Source organism: Scophthalmus maximus, chromosome 4, assembly GCF_022379125.1.
Source record: "Scophthalmus maximus strain ysfricsl-2021 chromosome 4, ASM2237912v1, whole genome shotgun sequence".
Taxonomy (NCBI): domain Eukaryota; kingdom Metazoa; phylum Chordata; class Actinopteri; order Pleuronectiformes; family Scophthalmidae; genus Scophthalmus; species Scophthalmus maximus.
In genome coordinates, this window is record NC_061518.1 from 26,832,862 (window position 1) to 26,844,746 (window position 11,885).

Here is an 11,885-nt window from a genome sequence, read left to right on the forward strand (position 1 = left end):
CTTGGGTTTAGGGAAACACAATCGACGTGTGTTGCTTGTTGAGTACAGTGGCTCTGAGAACATTATATTTCACACAATTTAAACTCTATTTAAGATTACAACGAATCTTTCGGTTCGTAACGTGTGTGTACGAACCGAAAGCCCTGTACCGAACAACTCAATACAAATACGTGTATCGTTACACCCCTACGAAAGACAACGGCATTGCGGACCTGAAATGAACCGCCAACCTCCGTGTTGGTGGACGACTCAAATGGTCTAGCTCCAAATGACCGTCTCCATTCCTCAAGACAGCAATCTATGCATTGCTGTTGTGCTCGTAAAGATATTCAACTTAAATTCTGTGATTGACATTGTCACTTCACTATGTCATACTGTATACTATTCAACTGGCACAAATAAAGGATCACTGTTCACAGTAATACTACTCGGGATATACCATCTCTATACTATTAACTTCAACCTCACAAGTGAGATGAACAGATTCTGCAATTGCAGGAGCTGAATGGGAACTAAACAGATAAAAAGGGTTTCACACTCAACAAACAATCTGGTAAGCTTAAACACCACAGTATTAATCACCACCGGTAATCGACTATCTCCACCAAGTAGAACTCACTTGCGGTCATGGACGCAGACGAACTATGGAATCAGCTGAGACGTCAATGTAATGAGGCTGACAGCTGCCCAACACACATCAGTGGGCTGTGTGAAGAGCGTGGACGCGCAGCTTGTGAAATCCTTGCTGTTAACACACATCTTCTCATTCCCCGAGCGCCAGGAAACCAGTCCACATCAGCTGCCGTCTATTTTTTCTTCCAGATGGGCCTGGTAGTGACTGGTCCGCTCCTGTTCAAATAGATTTCATTCTTCCTGAAACTGCTTGGGCCAAACACAACCTTCACTCTAACGTGGAAAGGTCTGTTGAATCCTCAGTATTACAGTTTTTCTCGATTGCTTACACGCTCTTCCTAGACCCAGTAACTAACAATACCCAAACCATAACGCCATGTACGAAAAGACAGACACATTTCCCAAAACTCTAAACACAAATGCCTTCATTTATCATTGGTTACACCATATGCTATTTCACAAAGCACAGCATTCAATATCATTAACTCAATTCATCACAACTCGAACACAATTGGCACACAGTTCCACAGGTGGAATCACTGGAGTCAAAATTCTTCACACACCAATCAGAACCTCGGGATGGATCGATACAATGGCCATGTGGCAGTTTACTGGTTTTAGAACAATGGATTCACATGAAGGAAGAGCAAGAGCAAAAGGAGGAGGAGGAAGGAAGAAGGAGATAAATTGTTTCAGATGAAATTCATGTAGCTGTTGTGCTGTCGGAAATGCTTTGAATCAGTGCACCACATCACATACAGGTACAGTAATGGGTAGTTACTGTATGCTCCTAGTTTGTAAATTGGATGGGTTCCCATCGGTACTTCTATCCTTGCAGAACTGAGAGACGAGCACCTGAAGGAGGCAGGAGACGTTTATTTTCAGGAGCGTAAGAGAATACATGGTTTTGAGAGTAGAAAACGTTTCTGAAAATGAGTGTGCAGTTACGCAATTGTGTTTAGAGTTTTTGGGAAATGGAGCACTATTTCAAGAAATGTGTCTTTCAGGGAACTCTCTGCTTTGTGGACATCTCATGTAGTGCACTCCTCTAGCACCACACTCAGGACAACACATCGGCTTTGTACGCAACATATCTGAAAAATCTAACAGGCTCACGACCAGATTATTGCACAGCCACGCTTCCAGGGAGATAAACACTCATCCCATGTACTGTCACAGCACTTCTGTATTGTGAGATATCATTCAATTAAATTTGAATACATTATCTCAAGGGGACTAAGGTTGAGACCTCACAATGTAACAGAGAAAACCCAACAGTTCCCACAATGAGCAGCTCTGAGACTGTGGAGGAGAAAAACAGGAAGAAATCTCTAACAGAACCAGACTCAGTTGGAGGCGGAACATTTGCCTCGACCGGTTGATGAGAAGAGAGAAATGTGGGTGAGAGGAGAGAGATTTGATCAGTTGTATAACTGTTGCTTTAAGCTCTGTCAGACTTATAATGACAATAATAAATAATAAGTTACAAACATTGCAGCTCGTTGTCATGAAGAAGGGAACGCTGTGTGATTAAAGAGTGGTGCTGGGCTGGAGGAACATCTTTCAGCGCCGCTGGCGAGCTCCGTAATAGGGGGCACCCATTATGCTGATTTCCAGCTCTGTACTTTTATTCTGGGACTCCACGAGAGCAGCTTTGCGTGAGTCACAGTTCAAAAAAAAGGTCCTCATTTATCCCAGACTGCCTGTTCTGCAGCCCCCTCGGTTGAGCGTCTGACTGGATCGGGCAACCTTAGCTCAGGCCTCCTGAAGAGGCCTCCTCGAAAGCCCACTTTCTTTCTAATTGGCCAAACACCCAGAAGCCCACTCGTGATCGCCACGTCATCCTCTCGCTGGTGCGGAGGTTCTAAAGCAATCTGTAAAACTAAATAACTGGTAAATAAAACAAAGAAACCGGAACACAACTGACTGGAAATGACAACTTCTCAATATCCACCTGCGTGTTCATGCACTCTGTGGCATTTGAGCCACTTAACCTGTGACACAGACAACTTCCTGTTTCCATGACGCTGGGTGATTTCAAAAGCATTTGCAAGTACTATACATTCATTTATATGAAAGCAGTAGAAATGGTAAAACGAAAATCAACAAATACATTTTGCGAATGCAGTAAATATTGAAACTGACAGTCAAGTACTGAGCGTGGTCTGTTGGCTCTTTGTATTGATCTGGGAGTTACTCTCTGTAATTCCAACTGTAACTCTACACTGTACATACGAAGTTGACCAATATCTGTGACACAGTCAGATATTCACAAATCTCAAAGCAGGGGTGACAGAGGTGGAGCCTGCATGTTGTGCTCCTGGCCTGATATCACAACAATGCAATCGGCTTAAGTACACAATTATTGTCGATGGGAGCTTTGAAATCATTAAGTTTTACAGAAATTGCAGCCACACTGTTCCGCCACACTGCGTAAGCAGCTACACTAATTGGGTGGTACCTGGTATACAGTGACTTTTCTACTCAATATGATTTACTCAATCCTGTTTACCATAAAATGAGTCGCATAATAATAAGAAATGGCTTAAATTATTTATTTAGGTCTTACGAATTACTTAAACAGAGATAATAGACATTTAAAACATTATTTAGTATTTTACAAACCTTTTTATTGATAATTTATCCTATTTGAACATGTCCCCAGTGCAAAGTTATCAACTTCAACGAGAACAATAAACCATTAAATTATAAAAACCTCAAAATATTCTTTAATTACTGTATTGACTAAGCTAAACTGCCTCTAATCATATAAATAAATCTGATTAAACTATAGTTATATTATACTATTTTCTTCAGTTACTGTTTGTCCCTGAATTCATCTTCCACCCTGTTGGTATGTACTTTCTCGTCCACCAAATAAATTCTACAATTCCATATAGAACATTTTCAGGAAGGGACATCACAACTTTTTGTTGGGAATTCAACTGTGTTTGCAAACTAGATTTAAAATCAAGAACTGCAGCTCTGGACCTTTTAAGAGCCTTGTAACTGGAACATAGCTAGGGAAGTTAGCATAGCTTAGCATGGTCCTGTTCATTACCTTTCTACAAATGAACCACAATAAAAACAGCTGCCTGATAGCAGACAGCAGAACAACTGTAATGCCACTATTGACAACAAGCATCAACACTGAGCAATTGTGGTGATTCAGGATCACCGCTGTGCCCATGACCCCGGGATCATGACAGGTTACACAGCTTCGTGGCACCACCACACACAGACACATCTCATATCTCGCCCTCCACACACTCTATAGGGAGACACCATTTTAAAACCCATGCTGTACAACACACACCATTACCCTGCAGCATTGGAAGAAATGGTCTGACACATGTACCCCCCATTCCTAGGTTGGAAAGGTGTGAGGGAAACGGATTTCAGACGCTATCCAGCCATCCACATGGAATGTACCGATTGGAAGGGGTATGAATCCCGCTTATCGTGGATGTAGTGTCTTACTATGGAATCGCTGCTCCTGGCATTGGAGTTCACAAAGTCCAGGTCCAGGTTCTTCTCCTCGCCAGGGACTGGCCAGTAGTTGTCGTTCCTCCTCATCATGGTGGGCTCCTCTGGTGACAGGCTGCCTGAGTGCGGACGAGCCAGGGGAGGAGAACCTGGGAGAGGAAGGGACAGAGCTGGCATTATTTTATTTTTTTTGAATGTCTGACACAGTGAATAAGAACTTTTCTTAAACTCCGCAAGTGTCAGAGGTTTAGCCATGGGTGCATTATGATAAAAAGGGCCCTTGTGCCTCCACCTCCCTCCTGCAAGGGACCAACACGCCCAGACTGAGGAGGACACAAAAAGTCATATTTCGGTCTAGAGTCAGCTTTTTAAGCAGAGGTCTAATTACTGCAACCTTAAAACCCTTGGGTGCTTAGCCTATTAATAGAGATAGATTCATCTGATCTAATATGAATGTGTTAACTAAAAGTGATTAAAAACTGCTTCAAAAACTCATAAAAAGCAGTAACCCTGACATAACTGAAAACGCCATATAATCAAATAATCTCACCTAAATGTGGAACAACCCAGAATTTCTGATCTAAAATATATCACTTGGAAAAAAACCTCTGGAAAACTTATTTGATCATACCCTATAGAAACACCTATGGTAACAGCTTCTTGGTATATTCACAACTGAATCGCTGTTGAAAAATTAACAAATCTACCGGTCTGCAAACAGGCAACTCAAACTCATAGCCCTCGAAACTTAACACATTTCTGATGATAACAGACCTGTTCGGACCACAGATATCAATTACTGGATGCACACACGCAATAACAGATAACTCCAAACTGTAACATATCGAATACAAATTTGACAGAGTGCACCTCACCCTCATAGACAATGACATCTGCACAAACTGCACATCAATCACCATAGATGATTACCCTCATGCCACTTGACTCTGCCCACCCATTCAAGAATTGGTGCCAAACATCACCAATGTCAGTCTCTCCATGTCTGCATGGAGATCTTTCATCAGTGAAACGCCGTGGAAACATGAGCTACCCGTACTGGTGGCTGCAACAAAAATGACAATACTCCTAAACTGGAAAAAAACAGAAACAACCTTTCAACATCCCAGTGGAACCTTCTGCTATCTGATTGCTTCCCAAGAGAAACACTCATCATTAAAAAAACAACCACATAGATTTACTTCAGAGATGCTGGACCCATTGATCAGCTCAGACATATTTCTCTAACAAAACTAAAGATAGCCTCCTCCAGTCCTTTGCCTCTGTCATTTGTTACCTGATCACATGTATGAAAATTAATGAGCTAAACTAGTGCATGTTTTTTCCAGTGAGAGATGAAAGTTGAGTTGAGTTCAGTCGGGCGTTCAGTATTTAAATGGTTGGAATTGATGACATGGTGCATGTAAAGGCATATCTACCAGGCCCAAACAATTCTGAATGGACACTGTTGTGATTATACTCCATTATGATTCTAATAATTAAACTCAAGATGAGGCCCAAACCACAAGGGAGGGGCCATGTAGTCAGAGTCGGCCCTTGTTCGGTGATTTTGCCCGAAGCTGATTTTGTCTTCTCTGATCGTTTGGCTCAGTTCCTGAGGCAGGCAGTTCCAGGTGTAAGCAGGCAGTCCTGGACCTCGAAACCATTGACGAACTCACGCTGCCTTGCTCCTGCTTCTCTACCTGACTGCTCAACATCACCACCCTCCATCCTCTCCCTCTATTGCTTGAAAGACTATTAAATATGTTAAAACTTTCATGGAGTCTGGTCGTCTGGTAGCTCAGCCCTGAACTCTTTTAATTCCAAAAACAGACAAACTGTCCCTGAACTGTCCGTCACGAGTTGACAACATGATGAACTCTGTCTGCTGTCATGACGTGATGCAGGTAACCAATGTATGCACATTATTATGCATCATCCAAGATCTTCCTGGTCTATGTTTGAGTTGCAGCTGCAAAATGAGTTGAAAAAGATACAATTATTCTTAACAGTTCACAAAAGTTTCTTGAATCATTTATTACTCATAATCAATACATCATTAATGTTTGTATTATTGTATATTATTATACGTTACATATATTAGATGTAGTACAATGTTTAATTTTCTTGCATTGCATGTGGTGATTAGTGTTGGACAAATAATGGGGTGGGGGTGGGGGGTTGTCATATACTGTAAACACCCTGGGGGGGGCGCTGATCAAAAATCTCACCTAAGGCGCCAACATTGCCAGGGCCGGCATTGCGTGTAGTAACAGTGGGATAAAAAAGAAGATATCGAAAGACAATGACACTGAACATGAACAGACGATCTGACGAGGAGCTGGTGGAAATGGCTTGTAAAGACACTGGGTAGGTTGATGAGGCAATGGGGTTCGGGCGAAAATGATTGGTAAATCTACAATCATATTACATTACATACTATATGTCATGGTAGGTAATTCAATAAGAAGGGAATTTTTAAAGACTGAAAGGGAGATAATGAAACACAATCAAACTGCTGATCTGCAGTGAACCACGAGAGAAGAGACTTTGTTTGTTTAGATTCTGCAGGTCAGAATACCTGAAGTAAACTTGATCGTACATGTCTGGCGTGGCAAGTTTGACTGTGTTCAGTGAACCAGCCTTCTTTGTGTATTGCATACTTCGCATAAACCCTAAAAACGCTCCTTTCGGCATATATCTTTTCAATATTTTCGTAAATTTAGGAAAAGCAGATTTCATTTCAAAAAATCCTTACATTTTTCACAGATATGCTGCATTGTATGTTATCTAATTCAGAATTCAAATTATGTGTAATGATATGATGATATATGTAGCTACATGTATTCCACAACAACAACAGCACCCTGCCAAAGAGCTGATATCATCAGCCAAATGTCTTGGCAGAGAGCCGAGACAGGCGGCACCAAGAATGAATCTGAGATTTACTTTCACAACACAAGATGTTTTCAGTGTCAATCAACAACATATTAGTCCACCTGTCTGAATGTGAATCTGGCTTTGTTTAAGGATGTCATTTTATGATTTATATGAATTTAATATATCATCGCAAAATATAAACTAAGGCATTGTAACATCAGTGGTTTTCTAGTAAGCAAGATAGTAAAAGCAGAGCTTAAGCAGAGCCATCCAATGAAGATAAAACCTCCATGCAACAACAACAACAAAATGGAATATGAATTAGCTTGTTGCCTTGAGAACTAGTACTGGGAAGACAATGAGATTTCAAAAGCCAGGAATCTCAACACTTGCTTAAAATATTCAGCTGGCACGTTAAATGTACTCAACCTGCCCCTAGCACTGGTTCACACTGAATGGATCAATGGATAAAGGAGGCGGTGGCATCTGACAGCAATGTAAATGTTGAGACTTATATGAACTGACAGGAAAGACTAAGTTTCAAGAAATACTGTAACTGCCTTCTACAGAATATAAATCAGTAACTTTTATACATAATTTATCCAACGAGTTGACGGGGCAGCACAGGGACAGGCCACGAAGATGTATTACATCATAACACATGTTTCAATTATTGGTACTAATTATCAAAGCATCTCTCCGTGTAGATTCACGCAAATGCTCAAATGTATTGGGCCTCCACTAATCAGAAGGTTGGTGGTTTGATTCCTGTCGGCGTGTCTTTGTACACGATAGTGAAATCCCAAGTTGCCGCCGATGTACCATTGGCGTGTGTGCGTGGTACGGAAGTACTGTATGAATGTTTGTGTGAATGGGGATTACCATTCACCATGTGGCCAACATTAGCAAGCGAGCTAATGCTGCCTTCGCATGCTAGTCGGAAGATCCTACTTCCCACTTTTGACACTTCCCAATTATGAAAAATGTCATGTTCAGGTGCTTTGTTGTCAGAATTTAATCAAGCAAAACAAAATGTTGTCACAGAAGAGACGCAACTTTGTAATAACTTTGCTCCGCGCTAGCAGGCTATAGTCCATTTGTCATAGATAGAACGATAAATAGCATCAGTCTTTATCAAGTTAAGTGTACATAGATTACAGATTAAGATTACGTACACAAGCAACAGCTAATACTCTTCGCGCTGTTAAAAATGAAGAATCATGTAGCATCCGTTACTGAATCTGTCCCCTCCTCTGCCATGTTGAAAAGTTCCGGTCACTCCACCTCGGGAACTCCATTACGATTCGAGGGGGGGAGCCAAACCAATGTCCCATCAACTACGTCAGGGCCGGCCCAAGGCATAAGGCATAAGTGGCTGCTTAGTGCCCCCTGGGCCCAGATCAAATCCTTCTTAGGGCCCCACATAGGCTTGGACTGGCTCTACACACTACACACCTGCTGGTAAGACAGTGAACCAGTGTAACCCATTCAACCCTGTGTGAAAATATGTGAACTATGCTTCCTAAGGACAAGGGTGAACTCTTTTACTCAAGGTAAGTGTTTGGGTTGCGGGGTTGGGGTTTACATGCCAAAACTAAAAATTACTTTTCACACAAATTGTACAAAATTTCCCATGATGTTAAGGTTGGAAACTAGGGCTGCAACTAACGATTATTTCCATCATCGATCAAACTGTTGATTATTTTCTCGATTTAATCGATTAGTTGCTTGGTCCATAAAATGTCATATAAATTGTGAAAAAATGCCAATCGTGTTTCCCCAAAACCCCCAAGATGATGTTTTGTTTTGTCGACACGCAAAATATTTTCAGTTTACTGTCATAGAGGAGCAAAGAAACCAGAAACTATTTACATTTAAGAAGCTGAAATCAGAGAATTTTGACTTTCTTTTTTTCATCAAAAACTCCTGCAACCGATTCATTGATTATCAAAATAGTTGGTGATTCATTTAGTAATTGATTAATGATCAATTAATCGATTAGCTGCTGCAGCTCTAGTGGAGCATTGGCATTCAGTGAAACAAATATTGTTTACATATAGGCTGTTATAAAATCCCTTTAAGGTTAAGGTTGGGATATTTAAGGAAAAGGCCTGGACTGCCCATGAATCTTAAATGACCACAGTGCGTAAAGTAGTTGGACTCATCATTTGATGAACTCCAGGTGATGTGAGGGTCGTTCACTCCTTCTGGACACCAGCAGCAGCTGTACAGTTCACCTACGTCGACCAGAAGGGATGGAAGACATATGTACACTGAGGTGTAAACGCGTAATTTTGTCGTTACGCGCGCGCGCACCTCCGATAATCCTGCATTTCTGGAGAAACTGAGGAGAGAAATGTGTGCGGGAATAAAGCTCTTACCGGGCTCCTTTAAACTCCCCGTCGCCTCACCTCCATCATCCTGTCGCTGCATTGGTTTTTTGGTTTTTTTTTAAAGGCGGACAGAGTCCTAACAGAGAGCCGGTCTGCTGCAACAGCATGTACAGTATCCTTCACAGCCGCCGTTGCGTGGAAACGCTGGACGGAGGAGCGGACAGAGAGCTACCACTTTTTCATCCCGATGGAGGGCTGATGGACCGCCGGCAAAAAGTCTCTCCTGGCTGGCGAAGGCTCCTCCAGAGGAGATGGACACACGCGCGCGCGCGCAGGCAGGCGGGTTACTCTGGGTCCAAATGAATCTGCCTTCGTGACATTATTAGTCAGCGTGACACTATTCATGTGTGTGTGTGTGTGTGTGGGGGGGGGGGGGGGTAACAACACGTACTAGAGAGTGATGTTGGATTTAAAGGCCACAGGAAAACAGGGAACAGGGGCAAATTCCAATGCATACAGGGGCTGCAGCTCCGTTTGAAATTAGGATGTTGCAGGAGTGCGTTATAATATCATAAAAGGTTTTTGACTGATTGTGAACTAAGCAAGCTGTCGCACAATCAGCGTTCTGTCTGGATAATATTCATATATTATCATATTTTTGTGATTTTAGCTTCTTTTCCTGAAGTCTCCAAAGCCCCCCCCCCCCCCCCCCCCCCCATGTTGCAAGTGAATAAATTAAATTGTAAGTTTTCATCCGAATGCCAAATGTTCCTCTTTTTTTCCAATTCTAAACGACGACGGTCTGCAGAAAGTACGTATCTATCATATGTATTAATAGATATTTATATGTGTTTCTTAATGCATTTGATATTTTCCAGACAATTTTTAACAACAATGTTGTTGCCATTTCTGGATGTCAGCGTGATAACTGTTGGGATGTTTTGAGAAACCTGCTTGACATGATTTTATCGTGCAAAATATGTATTCTTTTTTTTCCCCTCTGTAAATACAGGTTGTACATGTACATGGTAAGACGTGAGGAGCATTCTTCACCCTCCATCGTTTTTCATACACACCCAAGGGGCTAGGACATTTTTTTTTAAATGTAAGGGGAACCTAACACAGCTCTGTTATTTCCTATAAAACGTGAATGCAGCATCGCTCTGCTGCTAGAGCATCACAGCGCCAGCTGGCACCGCCCACACGCGCGCCGGGGTCTTCCAGATCGAAGAGGCGCGTAAAGACACAACGCACCTCGTCACGGACAGGCGAAAAGACAGGGGGGGGGGCACACACCTCGGGAAAAATGTAATTCAATCACACCACAGTTAAGGAACACCACATAACCAACAGGGAGGAACGGGTTCTCTTCACCCTCCTCTCTGGAATTGACCGCACAGCGAGCCTGTTGTCGGCGGCCAGACGCCGGACCGGTGCGCGGTGCCACATTTGACCCTGGCGGAGCCCAACCCACACTCGCCACTTACTGTTGTGCAGTAATTCAAAGTGCAAGCAAAAAATAATTAGAAGGGGACGGATCATGTGTAGCTTTAATAAACAAAAACAAACAAAAAACATAGCTGCCGTTCAATGAAGAGCCAATGAATGGAAAGAGAGTTAAAGAGAGAGCAGGATTCGGACAAATTTATAAGGTACGGAATAAGAAAGTCACATTTACCTTCGGTCCAGAGTTCACAGGGAAGCCGTGTGGGTAGGAGGCAGAAAAAGAAATAATTACTGATGTGTGGGCCAGGTAACACTTCCCACTCACCTGGGTGTAGAAGGGGCAGAGGAGGAAATGCTTCTGGCCTATCCAGGTAAAGTCTCTCCTCCCACTCACTCCCACAGCAGCAGCAGCCCTGTGACTGCACGTCGTCAGTGGGGGTTTTATGCAACGTGCCCAGTGAAGACACACAGGAGTGCTGATCTAATGTGACTTAAACAGTTTACATCCTGTTAAATCCGCACCTGTAACCTTTTTTTCCTCTTCTTTTTTGGACGGTGACCTGAGAGCTGCAGTTATGTTTTCGCCTCCGTTTCGATTGCAAAGCCTGGCAGACAAGAGAGTCTGTCCTTATGTGAGACAGGCATTTCCCAAACAAGCGTGTGTGGACTTGCAGGGGACTGCCAGGTAGTTTTTCCAGCCATGAAACGCGACCCCACCTCTGTACTCACTCACTCGGAGGCCCTGCAGAGCAAACGGATCAGAGCGTTTATGTGAGAAGACCATTTGTCCCGCCTGCAAGGGTCACACACAGCACACGGTCCAGGAGAATCTGGTCTGGTCCAATTAAATCAGCAATGAAGCTGCTGCTACAGATGTTTTCAACAACATGCACATTAACATATTCAAAGTGTGTCTGCGTGGCCTCACGACAGACTACATCTGTTCCCTTGTTCTGTAGGGGAAGGTAGGAGGGAGGAAATGGCAGGTGCCGGTGTGCTGAAAAGAACGAGATGATGATCCATGTGTTTGCACAATGAACGGATGAACTCCCGGTGAGACGTGCTGAGCCACATGGGTCCCGGGTCCCTCAGGCGTCCACTTTAGAGGGA

General features: G+C 42.9%; 1 protein-coding gene across 7 annotated transcripts in view; it reads right to left on the minus strand.

Annotated features, from left to right (window-relative positions):
• The window catches only part of ano1a (anoctamin 1, calcium activated chloride channel a), a 57,181-nt gene extending 45,831 nt beyond the window's left edge, over positions 1-11,350 (minus strand). For 5 of the 7 annotated variants that reach the window (XR_004790540.2, XR_004790539.2, XM_035628504.2 and 2 more), the window contains exons 1-2: positions 9,378-9,507; positions 4,114-4,268 (exon numbers count right to left, since the gene is read on the minus strand). Coding sequence is in view for 5 of the 7 variants with exons in the window: in XM_035628504.2 (XP_035484397.1) it covers positions 4,114-4,268; positions 9,378-9,429 (207 nt within the window). In the remaining 2 variants the exon portion in view is untranslated. Of the gene's footprint in view, positions 1-4,113; positions 4,269-9,377; positions 9,508-11,007 lie in introns of those variants that run through there. The other 2 variants (XM_035628507.2, XM_035628506.2) reach the window with 2 other exon arrangements.
• Between the last annotated feature and the right edge of the window lie 535 nt (positions 11,351-11,885).